Below are 27,829 nucleotides of genomic sequence, written 5' to 3' on the forward strand. Positions count from 1 at the left end.
GGGGTGGTGAAATCTGGGCAAGCCAGCTTTCCATTCATTTGGAACTTTACTGTGATGATTGTGAAGATCAAAGTTTGGTTTTGCTTTTATGTGCAGGAGTCCAACCTATTCCTTCTCAGGGAGGGAAACTTGAAATTGCCGGCACTGTAGTCGGCCATTGGGCTGGAAGCAGACGTGGACGAGGGGGTAGAGGGCCATTTCCTCTGCAGGTGGTGTCCGTGGGAGGACCAGCCAGAGGGTAAGTGCCAGCCTGGGCATGTGCTGCTCACCTGGGGTTTAATGTCTGGGGAAGCAAGGAAAACAGAAGCTGGAAGCAGTAGAGAATGCATATGACACACTTTAGGACACATAGGGTGAATTATACCCACTGAATATTCAAGAATTCCTTTTAAGATGCTTTTCACCAGTTATAGGTATAAGCATTTTTATGTGCAAATAAAATTCATACTCAATCTGAAATATATATATATATATATACACACACACAAACACAGAGGTTGCTTTTGAGTGAGGAAATGACTTTGGGACTTTTCCATGAAACCAGTAGATGCATTACATTAAACACCCTTCCTTTTTGTGGAAGGACATTTATCAAGAAGCATGATAACAGTTTTAATAACTACATTATGTAATCCTGTGAAGCAGAAAACACTTGAAGGACATTTCTGAGTTTAGTAGTTCTCTGTTACAGTCATGATGGAAGTGTGCTTAAAAGAATATTAATTTCTGTAGCTCTTCCACTTCATTTCACTACAGCTGAAGTTATAGGTGCACAACATGTCTGAAAAGCAAGTACTTTGTTACAAAAATATCTAGTTTGTTACTTTTAAGATGGTATTTTTTTCCCTAGGCTTGCTCGTTCTGTGCCTTACGGAACTCGCTTTATCCTTCATTAAGGTTGTGTCTATTACAGGAGACAATCCTAAAGGACTGTGTATTGTGTCTGTCTGTATTAGTGCAGTACAGCTGATGGACTTACTGCCACCTTGAGCTAGGGAGCAGCAGTGTGAAAGACTGCACTGCATGAATTTCATCTCTCTGTTCATTTACTCCAGTGTGCACTATGGAGCTTCATGCTGGAGTCAGCCAGAGCTGGTGGAATGCATGTTGTGTTGGGCTGAGTGAGGAGCTGGGTTAATCTGAAGCTCTGGGAGAACTGGAGCTGCTGTGGGGCCAGGGAGAGGCAGGAGCTCTGGGAACAAATGTGAGCAGGTTCAGTGGCTGCAGAGCTGATCTTTTGAGGGGACCTCATTTAGCTAGGACTGCCCAGCTCTCCAGAATGAGATCCAGCTGCCAAAACAGAAGCATTGAGTGTTGTTTTAGGTGTTTCAGACATCTGTCAGGTGCCTGGGTGGGTGTGGGGGCAGGTTTGGGAGCCCTGCACTGCTCCAGAGCAGCATCTGGAGAGAGGGGGAGTGAATAAAGGTGGGGAGGAATGAGGTTTGCTTGGGTACCAGGGGACAAAATGACCTTTTTTAGCACTGAAATGAGGTTCTTGGATGATCATTTGTTCCGTTCTTCATGAGGATACATGAACAGAAGCTGCTGGCTTCTCCCAGTGATGTGCACTGTGTGTCCTGCCAAAGCCAGGGTCTGTGGACAGCCTGGGGCTCAGAGCTCACTTACATCCATACAGGACAGCAGTTCCTCCATCTCCTGAAGGGGGAAATACCTGGATTCACACAGAGCATCAGTAGCCAGGAACTGAGAACCATCCTTATCTGGGAAGTGAACAGATCACTGAAAGGGTGTTGCTGCTCCTGCCAGTGCCTTTATGACAGAGAAATATGATTTTTCAGTAGTAGATTTCAATTTGAGATAAAATGCCTGAAGTTTCTTTTTGTTGGAGGTACTGTCTTAAGGCAGTGTGGTTTGGTGCAGATTGTCACCCCAAAGAGGCAGGAAAATTGTCAATGCCAGATCTTCCTCTCTCCATCAGATCAGCACTGATAGGGCACTGGTCACATGTAGAGTTACTAGAATAGGCCAGAGGTAGAATGACTGCAGGCAGCTTTCCTGTTTGGTCAGTTAGTGCTAAAGTAGAACCAATAGGAAAACGTGATCATGTTAAGGGTTCTGCCTAAAGACAGAACCACAGAAATATTTTGAGTTAGAAAGGAGCCACAAGGATCATGGAGTCCAACCCCTGGCCCTTCACAGACCCCCCCAGCAATCCCACCCTGGGCATCCCTGGCAGTGCTGCCCAAAGGCTCCTGCAGCTCTGGCAGCCTCGGGGCCGTGCCCGTTCCCTGGGGAGCCTGGGCAGGGCCAGCACCCTCTGGGGGAAGAGCCTTGCCCTGAGATCCTGTGCTTTAACAGCAGGTTCATGTTGGCAGAGGTTATTTCCTACCAAAGGTCACAACTAGGAAACAGCGCAGCAGGTTGTCTTAGTTCATGGCCCAGTTTTGCACACTTGTATTCCATTTTTATCTCTTTCAGCAGAGGGGATTGAGTCAGGCTTGTTCACCCCATTGCCTCATGTCTCCGCAGTGCTGAGTTCAGATGTTGTTCTTCTTGTGTAAAATTGTACCAGCTGCTTTGCATTAGCCTCGATCCAGCAGTGGATTTAGTGTGATTTTCTGGGCGGGAGAAGTTTTACAGCTCCTTGAAGGACATGCTTTGACCTTGTAAAAAGAGAGCCAGTGGGGTTGGCAAGGAGGGAACACAGTGAGAGGGACTCACGTGCAAACCACAGCTCCTCTGTTCATTCTCTGCTGTCACTTCTAAACCCCAGAATTTGATCTCTTAGTGCCCAGTGTGGGAATTCACAGCATATGAGAGGAGACTGGGGGGCACGGTGCAGTTCTCCTGGACTTCATTCAGCTCAGGGGCCTGAGCAGCACACAGCCAGCCCCAGTGGAGTCAGGGGTCACACCACCACCTCCTACTATCAGGCAGCACATCCAGAGCAAACATAGGGCATTCCCAGGCTTCTAGAGCAATCCAGGATCTCTGGTAGAGAAAACAAGGAATTTTTAGGAGAACATTTACGTAAGAGTTCTTGACATAATGATTGGGAAATTCAGTTTCTGCAGCTGATGGAGTTAAAGCAATTGTAGCTGAATCCTGGAATTGCTGTGGTTGGAAAAGACCTCTGAGATCATCAAGTCCAGCTGTCAACCCAGTACCCACCACCATGTTCACCCCTAAGCCGTGTCCCCAAGTGCCACGTCCATGTGTTTTGTGAACAGTTCCAAAATTATGACTCCAGCAGTGCCCTGGGCAGCCTGTACCAGGGCTTGACAACCCTTTCTGTGAACAAATTTTTCCAAATATATCTAATCTAAACCACCTTCCCTGGCACAGCCTGAGACCAAGGTGGGAAAGTTTGGTTTCATCTGATGTAATCTATACTGAATCACACCAAAAACCACCGCCTAATGTGTCTTACTTGGGAGTCTCCATTGGAAGGCATCCCAACTTACCAATTGCCACATGCCGGATAAAGGTGAAGCTCATTTATTCCCTCAGTTTCTTAGATAATTTTGTACCTACACAACTTTTTAATTCTGCCTTACTTTCTTTTATCAGAGCCTGTCTCGTGTTTACGTTGGGAGCTGTTACCTAATGGGGGAAATGTCTTTCTATGTGGTTCAAATTGCTATTTTTGTATGGTGAAAGTATTTTGAGCTCTGGTTTTAAAGTGCCATGAGGATAATTTGACACTTGGAAGATGTTTCTGCAAAGCTTGAAAATATAATTTATTGTTTCTTTTGAAAGGAAGTCTAGAAAGAGACATTTTATTGCTCTGGACCCAAAAGGTTTTGTCGGGTTTGAGACAATTGCAAGCAGCAGAACCCTACAATTCCGAATTAGGTATCTTTCCTCTTTCAAAATGTGTTGATGATAGGCACTAGACAGTAAAGCTAGGGAAATAATAGTCTGGCAAAACTAAATGCAAAGCAGTTGTAAAGAAAACTGATCAGTGTTTTATTTTCTCCCCTTGCCCCACCCCTGCAGGCGACCTAGAGGAGTTATCTCCACTCCGGTGATAAGAACTTTTGGAAGAGGTGGAAGGTACTATGGGCGAGGTTATAAAAGCCAGGGAGCAATTCAGGTAATGAAGCCATGTGCCTGACTGCAGCACGCTCTGGGACGGGCTGGGCTGGGCTGCACCCAGACCAGCAGCACTTTGACAGCTCCAAGTGCTTCTGGCGACCCGTGGAGGCTGTGAGCCGCACAGCGGCGACAGGACAGGCTGTGTCACAGCTCACTTAAAGCAAACTTTGCTTCTACAGACAGATGTGGAAGAATGTATTTTGACATGAATCTTGTGCCTACACAGCTCTAACCAGCCATGGGAGTAGAAGAAAATTTAGAAAATGGGAGAAATACAAAGCTGAAACAAATTAGCAGTTCTGTTCCTGCCCCCACTCTTCCCCAATTTTTTTTCTGGGACCACGGTCCAGACTCATGAAGCAGTGAAGGATCTTTGCTGCTGCCATGCTCCAGATCTAAAAGGTCACTCTAAACTTGGGAGTAGCAGAGCAGCCTTTCCCCCTGAGCATGCAGGTTCCTTCCTGGTGATACCCTGCAAAACGTGCATGGATCATGACTTCTGTCTGTTCCATGGATCCTTCAAATACAGCTGAGGCACACTGCTGACCTGTATGAGATGTCAGTTGCTTTCAGAGTTCTGTTTTTCTTCCTTTTCCATGGTTCTGGCTGCTATGCAGTTTAGATGAATGAGTAGTAAATAGTTGGAAAAACTTCCACAATAAATATGTCATATGGACATGCCATTTGTCAGAGAGACCTGAGAGTAGGGGGAAGTTTTCAGGTGTCAGACAGTAAAAGAATGTTCTGCAGTAGATAATGAAGGAACTATTAACTTCCAGTAAAACTGACTGTTTTACAGGTGTAAAAATTCAAATACTTCTCTTCCTTGTTAAATTGCTGTGTACGCAGACTATATGTCTACAAATGTACCTGTGGATCTGAAACTTTACATTTTAAGTAGAAGAGAAACCGCTGTATTAATAATAGAGCATCTAATTTCTGATTTAAGCTTTGAAATAAAGGAAATCCTGAAAACGAGCTCCCAAATACTCCAGGCTTACTACAGGTGTACATATGGGAGTATAGTTCAGGTAATAGCTGCAGGTGTCTTGACAAGTGCCATCAAGGTTGGGTATTCGCATTTTTAATAATGATCTGTAATTTGGATGGTAAATACTTGTGATCACAAGGACCTGTGTGTAAAATTGTGCCTGGAGAAGACAAGTGGCATTCTCAATGGACCTGAGCTCATTGCATTTTGTGGTCATCATGGCCATATAGGATGTTTCTTGTATAGGAAGATAAAAAAGATTATTTAAAATGCACATGGCAGGGAGAACTTGGGAAAGTTTCCATGCAGTGAGTGGACTGTGAGAGCCAGGTGAGGCTGGGAGGTGCCAGTGGCCCCTCTGCCTCACTGAGGCAGTGCTTGTGCAGGACCAGGCTCAGCCAGAGGCACTTCCTCCCCTCAGCTTGGGAATCTGACCAAAACAATCTCTTTGGATTTATCCAACACACCAGACTGCTCTGGTTTGTCCCAAGGTGAAACTTTCCACTCTTGTTCTGGAAAGAAACTAAAGCATGTCTTGAAAGCTGAATTTAAGGATGTCTGTAAAGAGGCACGGTGACAGTGATCACCCATACCTGTGCAATGGGACTGAGAATTGTGATTATCTGGATAATGAGAATGCTAGAGAACAGCACTTCTGACTCACCTGCAAAGTTCTTCTGTAAAACCCTTCAGCAGCTTACTGCAGGTGTTCCAGTAGGTGACAGTGGAGGTTTTTACACTGCAGAGCTGTTTGCTGCTGTTTGAGGCATCCCTGTCATAAGCCATTTCTTAGCACTTGACTTTGTGAACAATGTGACAGACCAGTGTGCTGCTTCTTAGCAGCCTAACCTGCTTATTTTGGTTTGCTTAAAGGCTATTATGTTTCTGGAACACTAAGATTAATTACAAATACATAACTAATTGTATGCTGCATCAGTCTAGTTTTTTTGGCTGTACTCAGTCTTGTACAATTTTACTATATGCTTTTTTATGAAAGCCTTTCCTAATCTTGCAAGCATATAGCTTGGTGCAGGGAATAGTGCATGGTGCTTCTGCACTCCTCCAAACGCTGGCTGGAAACAGTCGTGTTTGTGTTTGAGTAACACAGAGTCCTGCCACTGAACCACAGCACACATGAACTAAGGAGCAAAGTGCAGCTGGACATTGATTCTCAGTTTTGGTGTTTCAGACATTTATGTAGCTCTGATGTTGTAAAGGAGGGCAACAGCAAAGTTAAAACTAAAGCATTGCCCCAGGGGCATCAGAAGGCTCTGGGGAACACCGAAAATCCTCTCCATGTATTTTGTGGGCCACTTCTTTCAGCAATGCCTAATATTTGGTGTTCACTCACGACCCTGTGCCCTGCATGCTGCCTGTTGTAGTGTCCTTATATCAGACTGTACATTTATATACATTTTTAGCACTGGTTCTTCAGTAATTCTCTTCTTTTTTTAACAACTAGGGCAAACCTCCTTACGCTGCTTCAGCAGAAGAAGTAGCCAAAGAACTTAAGTCAAAATCCGAGGAATCTAAATCCTCACTTGTGTCTTCAGATGGATCCCTGGCTGAAAATGGAGTTGTGACTGAGGAAAAACCAGCTTCCCAGATGAATGGGAATACAGGAGACATCAGGGCTTCCAATCAGTCTGAAAGTGCCTTGAGTAATGACTCTAAAATGTGCAATACGAATCCTCATTTAAATGCACTAAATGCAGACAGTGTTTGCCATAAAGATGATGCTCTTGAGGCCACTGTCTTAAAAAAAGAAGAGTAAACTTATTTTTTATAGAGGGTGAAGGATGTTGGGAAGGGTCAGGATTAGGAATATCTGGAAAGAAAGAGAGCCTACAGTTACGTACATTTTTTCCTTTCCGTAAGAGAAAAATGAGGACTTTGGAAATTCGGATCCCTCTTTGATGTCAGAGATTTAAACAACACATTTTTTAGTTTTAACCAGTTGTAGTCAAAATGCTACAATAAAACAAAAAAAAAAAAAAAAGAATGAAGAGCATTTGACTCCCGCACTTAAAATGAAGTATACATAAAGTTTAAACTGGTTATGACAAAAGCTTGTAGTTTTGTTTTTTGAAATATAAAGAAAACAAATTTTGGCAGTCTTTAAGTATATATAGCTTAAAACTATAATTTTTAGTACTTGGCACCATATGTATGCCATTATATTTGATTTTGCATTACTGTGTCACAATAAAGCTTTCTTTAAGGCTTTGATTTCATGATTATGGGGGGAAAAAGGCACAACCACAGTTTTTTCTTTCTGAAATCTCATCACCGTTGCCGTGGTTCTTTTGTGTTAAAAATGTGCAAACTCTCGAAACTACCAATTCTCAGTAACACTGCAGTTCTGCTGAGTTCAATAGACATCATACATATGTTACGAGCGAGTTAAACGGAGATAAACTTGAAATCATAGAAGATGCAAACGACCTTTCAAAACAAACACAATGTGTTAGGAAACTTTTTGTGACTAATACCATGCATCCGTGATCAATGAACTATGTGGTTTTGAATCAGACGTAGACCATTAGTACTACTATTTGAGCTAAACTTCTGCATGGTTCATGATTTTTAAAGTGTGTAGTTAATATTATGCATGTTATTGTCCTCTTTCTTCCATTCTTACAAGTACTGTGCCCATTTGCAAAACAAAAAAAGCTAATAATCAGTAATAGTCCTATAAAAGATGTTAACTATGTTTAGTCATTGACTGATCTTGCTCTAACCTTAAAATTTTGTGATTATTGACCTCTGTTGCATTTATTCTAAAACTTAAAAAAAAAATTATCTAGCCGTTTTGAATATCAACGTTACCCTGGTGTACTCATTGCTGTATGCATTATTGTTCTCTGTTGCTGTTTTATGCCTTCATATTAGCAAATATGAAATTCTGTGAAAAACAAAAAAAAAACGCTTTGATCTTCAAAAAAAAAAGTACCCCCCTTCTGTAGCAGGAAACAAATGGCTTGTTCTTGAGAACTTTCCCATCAAGAATTTAGTATAAGCAAATATACCTGTATCATTTTGATGTTTTTGTTAGTGTTTCCAAACTTAATGTACTTCAAAATCAGAATCATTTCTTTATATTCGTTTTCATATAATTCTCCTGATGCTCTTCATCACACATTAGTGATCAGAAATGAGGTGTAATTCCCCATTCCCTGCCCGCCAGAGCTAAGTAGGTATCTTAATGTAAGTTGAAGGGAGTTCTGCCCCAACTCATGGATTGTGCAAGAATGAACTACTGTTGGGTTTGGCTGGTTGTAGATGGATTGTGGTGTGGTGTCTTTGAAGGCTATTGAATGCAACTTACAGTGCTTAATAAAAATCTTTATTCTTTTAGTATAAAATACTGTATGCCTTTTTTGTCAAGTATTTTTTTAATTAACATGTAAATAAAAGTTTTTCCTATGCCCAAGTCAAGTGGTTGAGTTGCCAGGATCTCTGGTGTCCTCCTAAAAGGCAGAGAAGGGAAGCATGGCCTTTGGTTGTGGCTGCCCTATTCCTGGCAGTGCCCAAGGCCAGGTTGGACAGGGCTTGGAGCACCCTGGGACAGTGGGAGGTGTCCCTGCCCTTGGAAGGGGTGGCACTGGAGGGGCATTAAGGTCCTTCCAACCCAAACCAGTCTGGGATTCTGTGATTCACTCGCTGCTGGGGGACACCACACCTGGTTGGAGTCATGCCCTGGCTTGCTGGTGTGTGCAGCTCCTTTAGATGTCACCTTTAAATGTCAGATGGGTGAAGAGATGCAAATGAGCCAGAAATAACGGGGCAGTTGTTTAAAGGAAAAGAACGGCAGGTGCTCACAGAGGTTGTTGGGGGTGGGCAGTGAGAGAGTGGTGGGCAATGCCTCTACAGAGCTGGGATCCAATGAGTCTGTTACACAAGATCCAAGTGGCAGAACACGAGGAGCTGCAGATCTACACCTTGTGTAAGCCGAGGGGCTTTCTCCCCTGCCGTGCCTGTCTGCTCGCTGTGTTAGCTACACACAGCCTGGGGCGAGCAGTGGGCACAGCTCCCCCTGCCCTGCCCCGAAGCACAGCTGTGTTTTCCACAAGGGACAGCAGTCAGTCTCTCCTTCCCGAGACAGATCCCCCTGCAGCCGCCGGAGGGGTGGCATCCCTGCCCTCCCTGCTCCGTGCAGTGTGGCTCGCCCCCTGCCAGCCCTTCTCTGCTCTGACAGCATTCCCACTTGTGCTTCTCATGCAGCTGCAGGACAAGCCCTGTCCCATTGCCCAGCAGGCTTCCTTTTCAAGTCCAGACTGGGAGCTGGCATGGAATAGCCAGCACCAGCAAAGCCAAGGTGCGTGGCCGTGGTGCGTGTGGCAGTGCCAGTCCCGGTGTGGGTGCCCAGCGATGTTCTGTGACCCCGCAGCCCTCGGGACCAGCACGGCGCTCCTGCCTGCTGTCCCGGCAGCTCCTGCAGGACAGATGCCTTTAGCACTGCCACAGTCCTCTCACAGAGAGCTGAGCTGACCCCAGCATCGGTGAGCCCACGGAATGACTGGCCGCTGCCTGGGCTTGCTCCTGGAAAACATCTTTGACACCTGAATTTATGAATAGAAATAGAAATAGAAATAGAAATAGAAATAGAATATGGGATATTTCAGTTGAAAGTGATCCACAAGGACCATTGAGTCGAACTGCATGATCCCTTCAAGGCTGATCAAAAATTTAAGCCAATTTTTAAGGACATAATCCAACTGCCCCTTGAACACTGACAATTTGGGGCACTGACCCATTCTCCAGGGCCATAATTCAGGGTCTGACCACCTTCTCGGTAAGGAAAGCCCCGGTGTGAGCAGTATCTCATTAGCCAGCTCCAACACAAGAGTGTAACTGGGAGAATCCACTCTTTGGGTGGGAAGTGGGGCCACTGTCCGTTCTGTGCCATCAGCGACAGCACCGGGGCTCTTCCCTCACAACCCGTCCGTGTGAACGAGCGGCGATGCTCGGCGTGTGCCGCAGCCCGTCCCCGGCAGTGCGGGCTGGCCCCCGGCCTTCCCCGGTCCCCGCAGGGCAGGCCAGGGCAGGGCAGGGCAGCGGGGAAGGGCTCGGCTCGGGGCATTCCTAGCGCAGCGTCCCGGCCCACTTTGGTTCCGGGCTCCCGCCTGCGAGGCGTGTCCGGGCAGCGGGGAGGGCAGCAGGGCGGCCCCGGCCCAGGAAGGCCTCGCCACCGCCACTGCCACGGCCATCGCCATGCTATCGCCACGGCCACAGCCACCGCCACGGCCACGGCTACGGCCATCGCCACCGTCACGGCCATGGCTATCGCCACCGTCAGGGCCATCGCCACCGCCATCGCCACCACCACCGCCATCGCTATCGCCGCCGCCATCGCTATCGCCGCCATGGCCGCTCCGCCTCTTCCTGCCCGCGCCGGCGGGGGCGGGCCCGGGGAGCGCCGCTGCCGCCCGGGCTGTGCCCGCTCCGAGCCGCCGGGGCTGCGGGGTTACGGGGGCTGGGACAAGCCCTGCCCGCGGCTGGAGCCGCTCTCCCTCTCAGTGAGCGGCTCTGGGGACCGCCCGACGGAGCCCCAGTGCCTGGTGCAGCCAGCAGGGGGAATGGGGAATGGGGATGGGAATGGGGAATGGGGAATGGGGAATGAGAAATGGGGAATGGGGAATGGGGAATGGGGATGGGGATGGGGATGGGGATGGGGATGGGGATGGGGATGGGAATGGGGAATGGGGATGGGGATGGGAATGGGAATGGGGAATGGGGAATGGGGAATGGGGATGGGAATGGGGAATGGGAATGGGGAATGGGGAATGGGGAATGGGAATGGGGAATGGGGAATGGGAATGGGAATGGGGATGGGAATGGGAATGGGGAATGGGAATGGGGAATGGGACGTGCAGCCATCGCTCCTGCGCTGGGACGAGATGAGGATGAGGCCATGCACGTCTTTCAGAGCTGCCGGTGCCCAGGAGCACCGTGATCCAACCCTGCAGTGATCCAGCCCCGCACTGATCCAGCCCCGCAGTGATCCAGCCCCACAGTGATCCAGCCCCGCACTGATCCAGCCCCACAGTGATCCAGCCCCGCACTGATCCAGCCCCACAGTGATCCAGCCCCTACTGATCCAGCCCCTACTGATCCAGCCCCGCACTGATCCAGCCCCACAGTGATCCAGCCCCGCAGTGATCCAGCCCCTACTGATCCAGCCCCATAGCAGTGATCCAGCCCTGCACTGATCCAGCCCCGCAGTGATCCAGCCCCGCACTGATCCAGCCCCACAGTGATCCAGCCCCGCACTGATCCAGCCCCGCACTGATCCAGCCCCTACTGATCCAGCCCTGCACTGATCCAGCCCTGCACTGATCCAGCCCCTACTGATCCAGCCCCGCACTGATCCAGCCCCACGACACTGATCCAGCCCCATAGCAGTGACCCAGCCCCACAGCAGATCCAGCCCCATAGCAGTGACCCAGCCCCATAGCAGTGACCCAGCTCCACAGCAGATCCAGCCCCATGGCAGTGATCCAGCCCCACGCTGATCCAGCCCCGCACTGATCCAGCCCCATAGCAGTGACCCAGCCCCACAGTGATCCAGCCCCACAGCAGTGATCCAGCCCCATGGCAGTGACCCAGCCCCACAGTGATCCAGCCCCACGGCAGTGATCCAGCCCCACGGCAGTGACCCAGCCCCATAGCAGTGATCCAGCCCCACAGCAGATCCAGCCCCATGGCAGTGATCCAGCCCCACGCTGATCCAGCCCCGCACTGATCCAGCCCCATAGCAGTGATCCAGCCCCACGGCAGTGACCCAGCCCCACAGCAGATCCAGCCCCACAGCAGATCCAGCCCCATGGCAGTGACCCAGCCCCACAGTGATCCAGCCCCACAGCAGTGATCCAGCCCCATAGCAGTGACCCAGCCCCACAGCAGATCCAGCCCCACGGCAGTGATCCAGCCCCATGGCAGTGACCCAGCCCCACAGCAGATCCAGCCCCACAGCAGATCCAGCCCCACGGCAGTGACCCAGCCCCACAGCAGTGACCCAGCCCCATGGCAGTGACCGAGCCCCATAGCAGTGATCCAGCCCCACGGCAGTGACCCAGCCCCACAGCAGATCCAGCCCCACGGCAGTGACCCAGCCCCACAGCAGATCCAGCCCCACGGCAGTGACCCAGCCCCACAGCAGTGACCCAGCCCCACAGCAGATCCAGCCCCACAGCAGATCCAGCCCCACGGCAGATGGCCGTACCAGCGGCGGTGAGAGTCTGTGTGATCCTTCAGATCGCACCCAAAGCCGTAGAAGTGAATCCAGCCTGGTCGCACTGACCCACCAAGTACAGGCGGGTCTCACCCATTGGACAGAGATGGGATGAAGTGTAGGATCCCAGAAGATAACGGGCTAGTAATGTGTGTGTCTCAAGCACTGATAGCTGGAATAGCTGTGGAGCCAACCAAGGATTGTTGGTAATAACACCCCACTGGAAAAGAACAAGATGTGTCTGGAGAAGGGGTGATGCAGAGGGAGGGCAGCGCATTCCTGAGACAAACATCCTTGTTCCAGCCCCTGGAGATAAGCACAACACAGCCCAGTGCAGGCACAGGACCGAGGCTGAGGAGTGAGCATTGGCTGTAGGAAGTGATCAAAACCACTCATGTCCCTCAAAACCCTCTGAACCATTTCCAGAAAGATCTGGAAGAATGGACTGCATGGGATGGGATGGGATGGGATGGGATGGGATGGGATGGGATGGGATGGGATGGGATGGGATGGGATGGGATGGGATGGGATGGGATGGGATGGGATGGGATGGGATGGGATGGGATGGGATGGGAGAAGAGGACTCATCTAACAGTGATTTATTTCTCTGTTATCTTACTCCAGTTTCTTGTTCTTAACAACTGTCAGCAAATAGAAAAGGTTCTAAACACTTGAAAGTCTCTTTTACCTGGGAAATTCCTGGGTGCTTTGAATTTGGGAAACATGAATGTTCTGATGCCTCAGGAAGTGTCCTGATCCCTAGCGAGAGATGAAATAAGTGGGGATCAGCCTGAGGCAGTGATGTCTCCCTCTTTTGTGGAGTTTTGGGCTGGAGAATGCTCATGGCCCTGCACAGCAACACTGTGAGGGTCACTGCCCTCTGTTTGGGCCTGTGCCACTTTTTTCCAGTCAGTTTAAAAATACATATTAAAATGCACTTCAAGATTTCAAACAGTGAACAACTCTGATCAAATGGTGTTTTGCTGAGGCACTTGGGTACAGCTCCATGGCTCACCCTCCCTCCCAAGGGCAGCTAGGCACCCTCTGGGTTGAAATGCTCATGGAGAGCTCAGGACAGTGGGACAACCGCACCCATAAGTCTCTTAATTTACTAATCCCTGTTAAAACAATGAGTAAGATGCCTGAGCTGCCAGAACAGAGCTTCTGCATTTCCATGCAGTGTCAGCTCCAGCATCCTCCGGCACAATTACACATCGCCCAACTGACTGTGGCACTTGGCAGTATCCATAAAAACATGGGCACTATAAAAACAGGAGTAAAACCACAGACACACCACTCTGCTGCTGGGCATGGCATCACCTGAGGGCCAGCAATGGACAATGGAGAGCTGGATGTCATTCCAGCCCCTAGGAGCACCTGGCTGCACTCAGGCATGGCCCTGCTGCCCTCTGTAGGGAGCACCAAACCCCCCGGGCATCCAGGGGTTTGGCTCACCCACTGCAGCAGCTGGGACATGATAACACTGGAATTCGGGTGGTGCCTGGGAAATAAAGCTGTTTGCATGGAGATGCTCGTGGGACTAAGGAAAATGAATGAGAAAAATTCTTCACAGCTGATATGGGCTGGGTGAGCAAAGCCCATAAACAGCTGAGAGGGGGAACATGGGCACAGAAAGTGGTGTGGAGGGGCTGCTTCGGGGAATAGTCATTTTGTTTGGAAGAGGCCTCAAAGATCATGGATCTGCCCTGTGCTTCCATGCTCTGTGATGTGCCAACACTGGTTCCAGGAAGGGAGGGAGGCCCCTCAGGCTGCAGCTGCTGCTGTGCAGAGTGTGCCGAGGCACAAAGCCTGTCCTGTACCAAAGGACATGCCCGTCTCTAAGGCTCGTTTACACCCTGAGCTGAGTGGTGTGGGGAGATGTCCTTGGCATTGAGGATCAGTGTAAAGGTGTCTGAAGCTCTGTGATGGCTCCCAAGCCATCCTGCTGTACTCCCAGGACTTGATCTTCTACTTTCCGGTTGAAGTTCTGAACCATTAAAGCCATGACCAATAGATTTAAACTTAAAAGAGGGGTGGTTTTAGGGGGCAGGTTCTTACATGGTGCATGGTGATGAAGGAAACAGGTCCCTTGGTACACTTTGAGACACTCAAAAGCACCAAGTGACAGTGCAGGACGCACGCCTGGGGCCTCCCACCGTGTCACTGCACTTCCACCTGTGCCAGAGGTCACCTGTGGCAGTGCTGAGTGTGGCAGTCACACACAGCCCTGTGTGTGACAGTCCTGCCTGTGGCATGTGCCTGCAGTGGGCACCGGCAATGGCCCGACAGCCCCTCTTCGGCCATTCAACAACAGCTGCCTCTCTGCAGACAAACTTGAAACTGAAGTTTTTTGGTTTCATGAATCACTCTTCTCCTCCACAGGTGATTCTGAGGGTTTTTGTAGAGAGATGAAGAAAGTCTGAGATATGTCAGTTTTAGTTTTTTGCTCAAAGACAAATGCCCTGCCACACCACCAAATGTAATGGATTCAAAATGCTGAATCCACTGTAAGAGAGTTAAAATCCCACCTTGGTTGGAAGGCCCTTTGTGAGCACTCTGTAGGAAGATCTTGCTCCTCAGGGAAAAGTGCCACTGGCCTTTGAACACTCTGGGAAGAGAAGTTATTCCAAAAGCCCCCGGCCTGTTTGTTTAACCCCTGTCAGAGCCTTGGCATGGCAGGGCAGCAAGGTTCGGCATCCTCAGCCCCAGCTCACACTCTTTGTGTGTTCCTCTTTGGCCTCTGCACGGGAGGAGGTCCCTGGGGCTGTGCAGTGCTGGGGTTCATGGTCATTCAGGGCCTCAGTGTGCCCCCACAGCCCACATGCTGCTGTGATCTGGTTCTTGGTGGGCACAAGGTGTTCATTACCATCCCCTGGGAGTCACAGCAGGGAAAGGGCTGCTGTGAGCAGAGCTGGTGACTTTAAAAGCAGAAATTATACAAATAGAGAATCACAGGGTGCTTTGAGCTGGAGGCAACCTTTAAGATCACCCTCGTTCCACCCCTCAGTAAACCCCCAGGTGGTTAAAGCCCCACTAAGATCATGTTACTGAAGAGAAAGAAGCTCGTTTTTTTGGGTGCCTTTGGTGCGGACCGGGCGCGCTGTGTGTCTGGCCGCCCCTCCGCACACCCAGCCGGGCGTTGCTCCCGCGGCTCGCTCCGCACTTGCGGCCGCTTCTCGGGGCTCCCTGGCCCTTGGGGCGGCCCGGAGCGCCCCGCTCCTGGCTGGGCTCTGCCCGCCGTGGCAGACAGACACCCCGAGCGGGGTCCCCCCCTCGGCACAGCCCCCGAGCGCTCCCCGCTCCCGGTGCCCCCGCACCGCCCCCCGGCCCCCCCCGGCTGGGGGCAGCTCCCTCCCGGCAGGCGGGGGTTAACAAAAACACGCGCGTTCCGCCGAGCCCCCGCCGCGCCCCGGCCCCGACCGGGGAGCCCCGCTCCGCCGCGCTCCGCTCCGCCCGGCCCGGCCCCGCTCGGCCCCGCTCCCTCCGGGCTGACGCAAGGCCGGGCCCGCCGGGGAGGCCGCGCCGGGCTGTCACCAGGGGGCACCGCCGCGATCGCCGAGCACCGGGAATCACCATCCTGGAGGGACAACAACAACAACAACAACAGAGAGCCCCGGCCCGCGGCGCCGGCGGGCGGCGGGACCTGGCCATGGCCCCCGGCTCCGGGCAGCGCTTCCCCGTCCTCCGGCACCGCTCGCCCGCCCCTCTGGAGCCCTAAATCCGCTGTCGCGGTTTTATAGCGTTTTTTATTATTTTGCATTATTTCTGTTTTTCCGCTCTCCCCTTCCTCCCCCGTGCCGCCCCCCTCGGCGCCTCGGCCCCGCCGCGCTCCGCTCCGCTCGGCCGGGCGGGCGGGCGGGCGGGCGGCCGCGAGCGGAGCGGATCGGCGCGGTCGGCGCGAACATGGCGACGGTGCCCGTCTATTGCATCTGCCGGCTGCCCTACGACGTGACCCGCTTCATGATCGAGTGCGACGCCTGCAAGGACTGGTTCCACGGCAGGTAACGCACCGCGCCCGGCACCCCGAGGCCGGCCCCGGCCCCGCCGCCCCCGGTGCTCCCGCCGCCGCGCTCCCTCCCGCAGGCCTTCCCGGAGCGGGGAAGGAGGAGCCGCGCTTCCCGGCGCCGCTCCCGCGCTCCCCGCGCGCTGGTTTTGTGTGTTTTGTGGGCTCGGGGCCGCATTCCCGACACAAAGCTGCTCCCCCCGCGGTGACACCGGAGCCCCGGGCTGGCGGGGGCCATTGTGCGCGCCCGGGGAGGGGACGGGGCCGCCCTGCGCCGCCCGCCCGCGGCTCCGCGCCGCGTCCCTCCCGGAGCCGGGCCCGGGGCGGGGAGCGAGGGGCCGCGGCGGCGGCGGCGGCGGCGGGGCTCGGCCGCGCTGTCAGCGGGCTCGGCCCCCGCGCCTCGGCCTCCCGCCCGGGCAGGGCTCGGGCACCGCGGCTCGGCTCCCGCGGGGTTCCCCGGTGCCGGGGAGGGCCGGGGGCCGCGGGGAGCGCCGCCCTGGCAGCAGCCCCCGGGCGCCGGGGCCGGGCGGGGCGGTGGCAGCGGGCGGGGGAGCCCTCGCTGGCGCAGCGCCCGCCCCGCGGCCCCGCCGGGCAGCGCCCCCGCCCCCGGGGACCCCCGCGCACCCCCGGCCCTGCCCCGAGCCGGGGCCTGCCGTGGCGGGGCCGCGGGCAGGGGAGCGGCGGGCGGGCCGGGCGGGGCGCAGGACTCGGCTTTTCGGCTCGTTTCTCCCCAAAGCGCCTCCCGGCGCGCAGACAATGGGCGGCCGCGGCGGAGTTGCGGCGGGCGGCGGAACTTCGGTGGCGCCTGGTGTGATGAGGGCGAGGGCGGCGACTCGGGGGGCACCGAGAGCCTCAAGAGCCGCCGCGCCGCCCGGTGGGCACTGGGCTAAAGGGGGCACACGCGGGGACAGCCCCCCGACAGGACCCCTCGCTCCCTTCGGATGTGAAGGAGGAGGAGGATGGAGTGTCAGCGGCATGGCAGCGATTCCCCAGGAATGATTGAAGTGTAAAAAGTGCGATTAAAATCAGGTAAATCACCTGGATGAGCGCTTTTCACGCCAGGGGTCCGGTCAGGTTGGGCTGTGCTCTTTCACGGCCAGCAGAGTCCCCGCACAGCCGGCGGACGAGGCGGCGGCGAGCGGCTCTGCCCGAGCGGGCACCGGGGCACCCGCGGATCCGCCGTGCGCAGAATAAAGGACTCCAGACGCTTGGCTGTGACATTCGGAACGATGTTCTACCCTTTACAGTGGGAGCTGTGTAGAAGCAGGAAGGGACATACAGAAATGGACAGTCCTGGTGGCGGTGCTGGCGGAAGGGAGCTCCGCACGGGCTCCGGGACAGGAGCTCGCAGGAATCGCGCTGGCCCGTGCCATCGGGCACAGACGCTGAGGTGAGGCTGGAGAGAAGCCTCAAGCATGTGCACCTGAAACTTAGACACTTTAAAGACATGAAAATATTACGATTTTCAGGCAAAGTAATGGCAGAGTGAATTGCTGAAGAGTAAACAGCGGCAGGAGGTAAGCTGCCTGCCCAGGATGGTGAATTTCCATTGAAACTGGCAAAGAGACCTTGCTTGGAGCTGATCAACCAAATGATCTTGTTGTGGGCAGCTCAGGGTCAGCAGCGAGAGGAAAGGTGTTTAATTTTGTGGCATAAGGGACGGAAATGATTTGTAGTGCTGCTGGGGCTGGGGGGGGGTGTTGTACTCTTTTTCCTTCGTTTATAGTAGTGCCCAGAGATTGATTTTTAGAGAAAGAAAACTGAGTTTACTTCTCAAAGTGTCAAAGCCTGAGATAATTGTATCAGAGAAGTTCATGGAGTATTAGGAGCAAGCAGTTTATCCATGACACTGTTTGCTTTTTTTTGGTAATGTATAAGTAAATAAATAGAAAAAAAATCAGGATTTAATTGTATTAAATCGTGTCTGTCCCAGACACTCAAAGCACTGATGTTAACATTTACACAAAACTGCAACAAAAATATTCAATGTTATATAGTACTGCAACAAAAAATACAATGTTACATAGGTTCGGCAACCAAACATGAGCCAGTGTGCCCAGCCGCACAGCGCTCGGGAGGATTGCCTGGTGTTTTAATCACACTTCTGTTTCTTTTCAACATGATGTACAGTGTGCAATTCAGAAAAAAACAGGTAATTTCTGGTTTGGTTTTGTAGAAGCAGATCAGGTGTTTTCATGTTTCCCTTCTGACATGAGTTCCCAAATATCTAAAATAAATATTTTTCATGGGTTATCCCTGCAGCAGTCGCAGTCTCCCTTTCATCTAAGGCTGGGCAACGTCTCTGTGGCAACTTCAGCAGTTCTGGTGGCAAATTGATATTTTAAAGTACCTAAAGTGTGTTAAGCTCGTGTGGTGTAGTTTAGAAGTTGGGCACAGGGCAATGGAGCCCACTCCACTTCTGGGACAAATGCGCTGAAGTGTGCGGAGCCCTGGAGCTGCTGGTGTGTTCACGGAGCCCTGTGACTTCTTGTGGAGCTGAGGTTCGGTGATTCCTGTTCTCTCTGTTTGCCTGAGCTGCTCCCAGCTGTCTGGCAAGGCCAGGGATGATCTTAGAGGCAAAGGACAGAGATGCCGCAGTGGGCACAGGGCTGTTTGTCCCGGGTCAGGTGCTCTCTGGTGTCGCTGTTTGGGCTGGGGAGGTCTCACACCCCTCAGTGCTCGGCTCTGAGCAGCCAGGCTGGTGCTCTGGGATGTCCTGGCCCCTCCATCGCCCGTGCTGGCTCCTGTCCCCTTGGGTCCCATCCTGAGGAGGGGTCCTGGTGTTGTTGTGCCTGGCAGCAGGTCTGAGGCAGCAGGGACAGCCAGGGTGCCCACTGCTTGGCATGGGAACTGGCTCTGTGAGGGCCAGGGAAGGAGGAGGAAGAGGGAGAGGTCCTGATGTGTGAGGAAGCCGACACTGAGCACTGCCACGGGTCACTGCTGCCTCAAGGGTCGGCCTGGCTGGATGCAGGGACTGATGCCAGCTGTGCCACAGGGCCCTGGGCAGCTGCTGGGGCACAGGGGGCGTGGGACAGGGGCGCTGTGCTGGGGGGAGCTCTGCCTTCTCCTCAGCTTGCAGGTGTGCTCCTGCTGCAGGTGATGTGCTGCAGGTGGTGCTGCAGGTGGTGCTGCTGCAGGTGATGCTGCACAGGCGATGCTGCACAGGCGATGCTGCACAGGTGTGCTGCTGCAGGTCTGCAGGTGGTTCTGCAAGTGTGCTGCTGCAGGTGATGCTGCACAGGTGGTGCTGCTGCAGGTGGTGCTGCTGCAGGTGATGTGCTGCAGGTGATGCTGCAGGTGTGCTGCTGCAGGTGATGCTGCACAGGTGCTGCTGCTGGCTGTCCGTGCTGTCCATGCTCCTGAGCCTGTGCAGGGGCTCCCTCCAATCCCCCTCCCTGGGGGCAGCTTCTGGGGGCTGGGGAAAGCTGCGCATGGTGAGAGCTCTCCAAGTGCCTCATGTGCAATGGAAACTGCGTTACAAGGTTACAGAGCCCTGTATCCCAGACAAGGCAAGCCTTTTTGTACCGGTTTGTTCAACGAGAAATCTGTACGGGGCTACTCATTACGGCTGGAGGTGAGGGAAGGTAAATTATTCATTTTCTCTGCAGTATTTTGTTACCTGTTCTTATAACCCGCACCTGGTGCCGTAGGGTGGGATCGTGCTCACTAAATGAGATAACAAGTATGGATTTTATTACCCCGTGTATATTTAAACTTTGAACCTTCTTGCTCCAGGCCTAGCAGTGGTCAATAACTCAGTAAAAGGTTTAGTTACCCAAAAGCAGCTCGTGCAGTTGTGAGAGCAGCCCAAAGTGATGGTGGGAGTTACTCAGGATGCCCTGGCACGCAGAGTGAACGTGGCTGGGTTAAGAAAAGCTCTTCTCTGCTACACTGCAAAGCTAAACTCGGTGTGTGGGCAGATTTTATGCTCATAACAGAGCATTCAGCATTTTCCCTTTCAAAAACAGGTCTGATTTTACACAGCAGCATCTAGTTCCACTCTTTTACGCAGGCTTATCACTAGCTATGGGCAAATTTGGAAATTTGGGTAAAATTTGAAGATGAGGATATCCTAAAACTAGAATGCTATTTGCTTTGGTTTTCTCACAGCAGAGGGAATCCCTGAGGTTAATCAAGCTGTGCCCAGAATGATTTCCTTTCATGTGCTGAGTTCAGATAGGACCAAAGTGTGTAAGTCTTTCAAATAGCTAAAAATCTCAGGTTATTTCAATTTTTCCTGGAGAGTTAGTTGGGGTGAATGACAGGCTCAGTTTTTCTGGGGGCCTGCCCACAACAGGGATCATGAACGAGCCATGCTAATGCCTGTACTAGAATGCTTTGGAAAATCCAAGTCTAAGTAATACCAAGAGTGGACAGTAGTGTGGAAAGGCCTGCATGAACCTGCTGGTGCCTCAGAGCCAGAATAGATCACAGAAGATTTTTGTATATAAAGATTCTTCTAATTCTAGAAGTTCTTACCCAGCTTTTACCTCTGGAAGGATAAAATGTTAGAAATATTAAACGCAACTCATGTTTAATTTAAAAAAAGACAAAATGCTGTGGTTTAATGAGTTCTGTCCAGCAGCCCAAGCCTGCAGGTGCCCTGTTATGTGAGCAGCCCTGTGGGCACCTGGGTACCTGTTGAGCTCAGTATTAGTGGGATGGCAGCATTATCAGCCATGTCACAACAGAGAAATGAGTTCTGCAAGCAAAGGTGAACTTTTTCCTTAGTGCTGAATACCTCCATAATAAAGGAAATGGGTAAAGATGTCTTGACAAAAATTATCAAAGGGATGTAACTACATATGGGGAGATACCAGTGAAGAGAAAAAGTGTTATACAATCACTGTAAGGCTTTCCAAAACTCAGAGGCCACCATCTTTAATATTACCTTAATGTGTTTCCTTCCTTCTGACCAATACAAATTTTGTAGTAGCAGTGTAATATACTTACACTGAAAATGGAGTGTGTTCTCCTTGCCCCCATAGCCCTCTCTTGTAAGGCAGCCTGTGGGTCTACTGTTCTGAAAATATTTTATTGAAACATGGTTTGTGGCATTGGGGGTGTCCTATAAAGGTGCTCTGAAGCAGTGCTGGAGGTTTGTTTGGGCTGCAGGTGAGCTGATGCTTTGCAATCACATGGGTTTTTCATAGTGACCATGTCATGCATCTTATCAGTGACTGATAACTCTGTAACGTGGGTGTGCATTATCAGATCTTACACTGGCTGATGGATACCAATAGTAACTCCTTTCCAGTAATTCCTTTATCTGAAAAAAAAAATAGCCTATTCACAGTCCATTTTACAACTTTATGCATGGCTATTTTTAGATGTTACTTGGCTGTTGCATCCAAGTCCCTCTGGTATACAATATAATGGCAATAATGTGTTTGGCCAATCTCACCAGGTCTCTCATGAAGATTTTTCCTGGGGTGTTGGTCCCCACCCTGTGTGAAGGCTGAGCATCTCCCCACCCCCAGAAGGGGCAGGGCTGTCCTGGGGACCACGGTCTCCAGCAGTGTGCTGTGACCAGGCTGCAACATCTTGAGGCAAATGGCTTCAGGTTGTGCCAGGGGAAGCTTCTGTTGGATATCGGGGAAAATTTCTGCATCAAAGGGGTTTTCATGCCTGGCACAGACTGTCCAGGGCAGTGGTGGAGTCACCATCCCTGGATGGATTTAAGAGAAGTTCAGACTGGGGACATGGTTAGTGCTGCACTTGGCCATGCTGGGGGGATGGCTGCACCTGATGATTTTAGGGTCTTTCCCAACCCAAACCATTCCATGATTCCATGAGTGTTGTATTCGTGTTGTATTCCATATCTCTCAAGTGCCGTACTGTACCAAGCTGTTCTTCTCTGCAGCACAGTTCCTCGTGTGTCCTCTCAGGGCCTCCTCCTGGGCTCCTGACCCACCCCTGTTTATTCCAGTTACCTTCACAAGCTGCAGCTGCTGCCCAGCTAAGGACTGTGCAACTGTGGCTTGCTTGGAGTAACTGGGACCCACACACAGATCTTACAGGGACTCTCTCCATGAGGACCCACTGATTTAATACATAGATCTTACAGTACATAGATCTTAACAGGGACTCTCTCCATAACAATACATATATTCAGGCCCCACATTCCCCCCCTTTTAACAATTATAATACACATGCAGTCCCAGCTCTCAGGCTGCCACAGCTCTCAGCTGTCTTGAACACATACAAATCCCTAGATGTTCCAAGGCTCTTTTCCTTAAAGGCCATATTCTTACAGCTTTCTGCTGTTACAGCTCCTTAATTCAAAGGCCATATGATATTCTAAAGTCCCAGCTCTCTGGCTGCCACAGCTCTCAGCTGTCCTATCTTCTGTGATGTCAAGGGGTTCCATACCTTCTTTCAATGTTTGGCTGAATGTTCTTCATCACGCCGGGGTCACCAGTTGTCGTATTCTTGTTGTATTCCATATTTCTCAGGTCCCACACTGTACCAAGCTGTTCTTCTCTGCAGCACAGTCCTTTGTGTCCTCTCTGGAGCTCCTCCTGGGCTCTCCACCCACTCCTATTTATTCCAGTTACCTTCACGAGCTAAGGACTTCACAGCTGTAGCTCGTCTGGAGTGACTAGGACCCACAGATCTTACAAGGACTCTCTCCATAACAATACATATATTCAGGCCCCCACACATGACCTCCTGCTTTGTTCTGGTGCTTGGTGCTCTTCAGCCCTGGGACCACAGCCCAGGACATGCAGGGATGTGCAAGTCCCTCCTTGTTGCACTCTCCTGGGCCTTTGGAAGAGGCTGACAGCCTGCAGCCCATGGAGGAGCTCCTTCTTTTCCTCTCAGGCACGTCCCCAAACCTGATGGCTGCTGCTCCTCCAGGTGAGGGCTCAGTCCTGTGCCTGCAGGCAGAGCAGGAGTGGGGGTGCTGAGTTTCCCTGCGTGTAATTGTGCTTCCCAGCCAACCAGGATAGACTTCTCCTGGGATATTCAGCAGTTTTTAGTGCTTCATCCATTTGTTTTAGCAAGTAGTCAAGACAAGCAGAAAGTTAAGCAATAGTGTATTTTGACAGGAAAAAATAAACCAGAATTGCAGAAACAAAGATATTTTTAAATTTCCTGTTTGCAATTGTCAACCCAGTAATCTGGAACTTTGTGAGAGCTGCCTTATTGTTTTTATGGAATTGCTCATGGATTTCATCGTGTTTTCCTCTTTTTGCAAAATACACAGTACATTTACTCTCAGAAACAGCAACTGCCTCATCTGGCAGACTGGAAGGATGTAACAAGTAAAAAAAGAAGTGAAATATTTCTGCTAGATATCAGTAGCTGTGATTTTTTATTAAACCTCCATTTTTGCTGTTAGCATCTCAATGGAAGGGAATGGAAATGTGGAAATTGGCTGGAATGCTGTTCCTGTGCCATATGTGCTGTGTCCCTTGTGGCAGCAGCAGCACAGAGAACAGCCCAGGATCATTGTGCAGGAGCACAGTCCCCACAGCCAGGTTGTAAGTGAGATTTAATGTCCTTATGGAGCCTCTCAGCAAGGCCTGGCTTGGGGCAGGTGGGCAAAAGGAGGTGCAGTGCTGTTGCTGCTGGGCTCGAGTGTTAACAGGGACGGTGTCTCCTGATCACCATCCTGTCCACCTGGGGTTTCCTCTCCATTCTGATCACTGAATACCCTCGCACTGATTGCAGCAGTTACTAAGGAATGTGGAGGCTCTCTAGTGTACTCTCATTTAGCCAGAAGGAGCAGTTTATTGGCCAGGAGCAGGCAGGACCTCTGGAACCCCCAGCTCCTTACAGGCCATGGGGACAGTGTGTGAGCAGCAGATGAGCTCCTTCACACCCCAGAAATGTTTCCCAGGGAATTGAAGAAAGAAAAAAAAGAATTTAAAAAAAGCTGTCCGCCTGATACCTGAATGAGGAGTCATTGAGTGAAGAATGGCAAACACGTGGGGCTGCTGAGTGTTTTGTTCCATGGTCACTTCAGGAATCCGAGTCACAGAGGTGCCAGCAGCAGCCACAAGAGAGCCCAGGTGCCGAGGCTGGGAGGGCAGGAGCCCCCTCTGACCCTCTTCTCTCATCCCTGCTCCTGCCTTGGAGCACTGAGGTGTTGATAAGGGATTCATCATCCCAAAGACTCGACTAATTCCTGCTCTGGCATTGCCTCTCAGTGAAACTCCCACTGGAAGGTGAAAAGGTGGGTGGAGGGTTGGAAAAGGTGAGGATGCTCTTTCCTTACAGGTGAATGTGGGGCTTGTTCTAAAAGAGGTGGTTTTGCTCTTGTTGAGATGGCTGAGGAGGTCTTAAAACACTCGAATGTGTTCTGAGAAGATCCTATGAATTCACAGCTTTTACTGCCAAAGTGGTTCTTGGCAGTATTTGGAACTCTTATCCACCAACTCTTTTGCATCAGGACAAACACATTGGCCAAATGAAAGCACAGCTGCTCTTGAGGGAAAGGCAACACATCCACTTATGATTTGTCCCAATGTTTATTAGTTTATTAGTCTAAGAAATTTTTAGACTATTGCACGGGACAGTGACAAAGTTCAGCCTGGTGGAATCGCAAGGCGCCTGCGGTGGCTGCACAGCAGCTCCTGCTGAGGGATGCCTGCCCACAGCTCTGTCCTTCCAGCACTCATGGGAGCAGGCAGCACCTCAGCACAGGCAGCAGCACATCCCTCCTGCACAGGCTGCACCTCAGCACAGGCAGCACATCCCTCCTGCACAGGCAGCACATCCCTCCTGCACAGGCAGCACATCCCTCCTGCACAGGCTGCATCTCAGCCCAGAGCAGCACATCCCTCCTGCACAGGCTGCACTCTCAGCCCAGAGCAGCACATCCCTCCTGCACAGGCTGCATCTCAGCCCAGAGCAGCACATCCCTCCTGCACAGGCTGCATCCCAGCCCAGCAGCATCACGCTGCTCCCCAGCCCTCAGTCCCAGCCTCCCCAGCACAGCCTCTCACCCCGTGCTCATCTGGCCCTGCTGCACAGCCCCAGCTCCAGGTGCTGTGGAAGGAATGGGTGTCTGCCCATGGATGCAGCAATGTCCTTAGGAATCAAGCATGGCTGGAAGGTGTGGGAGTGAAACTGCAGGAGACTATGAGCAATACCAGAGGGGAGAAATGCAGCTGCGGGTGAGAAACTGTTACTATTCCTGATGCTGCTTGTAAATCACAGACTGGAGCACAGAGGCAGAGGCACAGTGTGTCAGGACACTTTGCTGGAAATGGATGGAGAGGGCTCACAAGGACTCAGATACATTTTTTTCCTTTGTTCTTTGGACACAGACTTGCACAGGACTGTTAGGAACTGAGCAAATGCTTTCAGAGACACCCCAGCCCCGCTCCTGGGCCCCGCCAGGCTTTGCAGGACCATTCTCCTGCAGCACTGTCAGTGCCTGTGGCATTTTCCAGTTCTATCAAGTTTTACCCTCTTTTTGACGTTGCACCAGATTGGCCAGAGAACAGGACAATTGTGCCCAAACACCTCCTGTGAAAGGCAGAGTGCTGAGGCTGGCTGCACAGCAGTGATTCCTGCTCAGCCCCACGGAGGAACACCTTAAATCCCAGGTGCCCTGGGGGTTTGGGTGTGATCACCTGTGTGCTCCTCCTGCGCTGTTCCTGCTCCCCATGAGCAGCTCACAGGGAAGGTGGGGACATTGCTCTGCAGGCAGGACACAGCCCACTGCCCCTGAGGGATGCTCTGGGAGTTACTGACAAGTGGGAGTTCATGTTTCAGGTTCACTTGCGGCGTTTGCAGACTGCATGGAGAGGGGAGCAGGTCAGGAAATGTGTGCTGTGAGTGAGGTGGTGGTGTGAGGAGCAGTCCTGCACCCAGGGTGGTGCTGGGCAGAGCCTTCTGCTGCCAGGCACCATCTGGGGCTGCCCTCAGCTGCTGTTGGCTGCTACCTCAGTTACCTCAGATTCAAAAGTATACATCAAAGTCCCTTTGTACCATACTGCTAAATTTTTCCATTTAAAAATTGCTGAACTGAAGTAGGTGCTGGAATTCAGTTACAGTCCTACTCGAAAAGTACCCAAAGGGCTGGAATGAGCTGGAGCTGGGGTTGTTCCTCATGCTTCCAAAGCAAGGGGCTGTAGGGGACGATCCATTCAACATGTCACTTGCAGTCAGGGCTGCTGCCGCCTGTAGTGTTCAACAATGAGCCAAGCCTTCATGTTTTTAAGTTCTCAGACCTAAGCTTTTTCCCAGAAGGATTTCTGCAGGGAGGGTGGGCATGTTTTGTTGTTTAGTTGGAGGTTTTTTGGTTGCTTGGGACTTTTTATTTAGAACAAGAAAAACTGTTGTTTTATGCTTTGTTGCAAGGAAGTTTTTCAGATACAAAGCACTCACAAATGATCTTCAGAATAATTATTTCTTCTTTTTTGTGGTGTGAGAGCTGGTGAATGGTTTGAGGAAGGAAAACGTGTGTCAAGGAGGTGTTTCTGAAGAGCACTTACCTGGAATCTCACAGTGAGTGGGAGCAGAGCCTGTCTGGCTGCCTGCAGTCACGGCCTCCACCTGCCAGCCTTTGCATGGTTCCTTCTGAATTTTGTGTTCCTTTGCATTCTTTGAGCTCTGAAATCCCTCTCAGAGCAGAACTGATTGCTTGAACTGCAAACCATGCTGATGGGGAGGCTCAGTGGCACTGGCCTGCTGGCATTCCAGGTCCTGCTCATGCCACAGGGCTTCTGTGGGACAGAAATGTCACAGAAAATGCCACAACCATTTTTTAAAGGAAGGATGTCTTGTGGAGGGCTTTTAAGGAGTGTCTTATGGAGCACATCCTGCATGGGCTGGAAGGGTTCAGTCGGGTAAGGTTTTTCCTTTGAGAAGAGCAGGGCAGAACTCTAATTTTGTGTTGATAAGTCACAAGCAGTGAAAGAATATTAGCACTTCATGTGGTGTTTGTAAAAAGGCAAGAAGAGTATCTGGAGAAAAAGAGGAAATTTATGATTTCCCACAGAATCCCAGAATCCCAGAATGATTTGCACTGGGAGGGACCTTAAACCTCGCCGTGTTCCCGCCGGGGTGCATTGATGTGCAGATGTCTGAATCAGCTGAAGACAAGAGCACTTTACATCAGCAGAACAACCAGCAATCTCCACTGCCAACTCACTGCCAGTGGCACTGGGTGGCACTGGGTGTTTATCCTGAGCTGTCGCTGCTCCTCCACAGTGCAAAATCCTGGCTGGTAAAGAAATCTGTTGGGGTTTCCCTGTCAGTGACCAGGTGGAGCAAATCCTTACAAGTCCATCATTTCATACCAGCCCAGTGCCCAGTCTGAATGCCTTATCCAAGGACACTCATGTGATTTGTGGCTGTTGCTGCCATGGTTTTCTTTCTAACCACACAGGTTCTCTTTGTTTCTCTCTATCGAGGATGTTGTCCCTCACTCCCACACACACATGCCATCCCCATGGACCATCCCCACCATGGCTGAGTTCACATGGGGCAGTGCTGAGCACGCCGTGGGCAGGGGACCCTTTGCTGTCACCTGGGTTGGTGATGGTGCAGAATGGCATGGGAGGAGCACACAGAGCACAGCATG

General features: G+C 51.4%; 2 protein-coding genes and 1 long non-coding RNA gene across 5 annotated transcripts in view; all 3 read left to right on the forward strand.

Annotated features, from left to right (window-relative positions):
• The window catches only part of FAM120A (family with sequence similarity 120 member A), a 47,683-nt gene extending 39,268 nt beyond the window's left edge, over positions 1–8,415 (forward strand). For both annotated transcript variants that reach the window (XM_063181828.1, XM_063181830.1), the window contains 3 exons: positions 97–238; positions 3,961–4,057; positions 6,513–8,415. In XM_063181828.1, coding sequence (XP_063037898.1) covers positions 97–238; positions 3,961–4,057; positions 6,513–6,824 — 551 coding nt within the window. In that variant the 3' untranslated portion in view covers positions 6,825–8,415. The remainder of the gene's footprint in view (positions 1–96; positions 239–3,960; positions 4,058–6,512) is intronic.
• Positions 8,416–16,155: 7,740 nt separating this feature from the next.
• PHF2 (PHD finger protein 2) overlaps positions 16,156–27,829 on the forward strand; it is a 55,673-nt gene continuing 43,999 nt past the window's right edge. For both annotated transcript variants that reach the window (XM_063181825.1, XM_063181826.1), the window contains exon 1: positions 16,156–16,285. In XM_063181825.1, the coding sequence (XP_063037895.1) occupies positions 16,188–16,285 (98 nt within the window). In that variant the 5' untranslated portion in view covers positions 16,156–16,187. The remainder of the gene's footprint in view (positions 16,286–27,829) is intronic.
• Positions 17,145–18,548, forward strand: LOC134432965 (uncharacterized). Its single transcript, XR_010031438.1, has 2 exons — positions 17,145–17,316; positions 17,535–18,548. It is a non-coding gene; the product is annotated as an uncharacterized LOC134432965 (long non-coding RNA).

This window comes from Melospiza melodia, assembly GCF_035770615.1.
Source record: "Melospiza melodia melodia isolate bMelMel2 chromosome 10 unlocalized genomic scaffold, bMelMel2.pri SUPER_10_unloc_1, whole genome shotgun sequence".
NCBI classification, from domain to species: Eukaryota; Metazoa; Chordata; class Aves; order Passeriformes; family Passerellidae; genus Melospiza; species Melospiza melodia.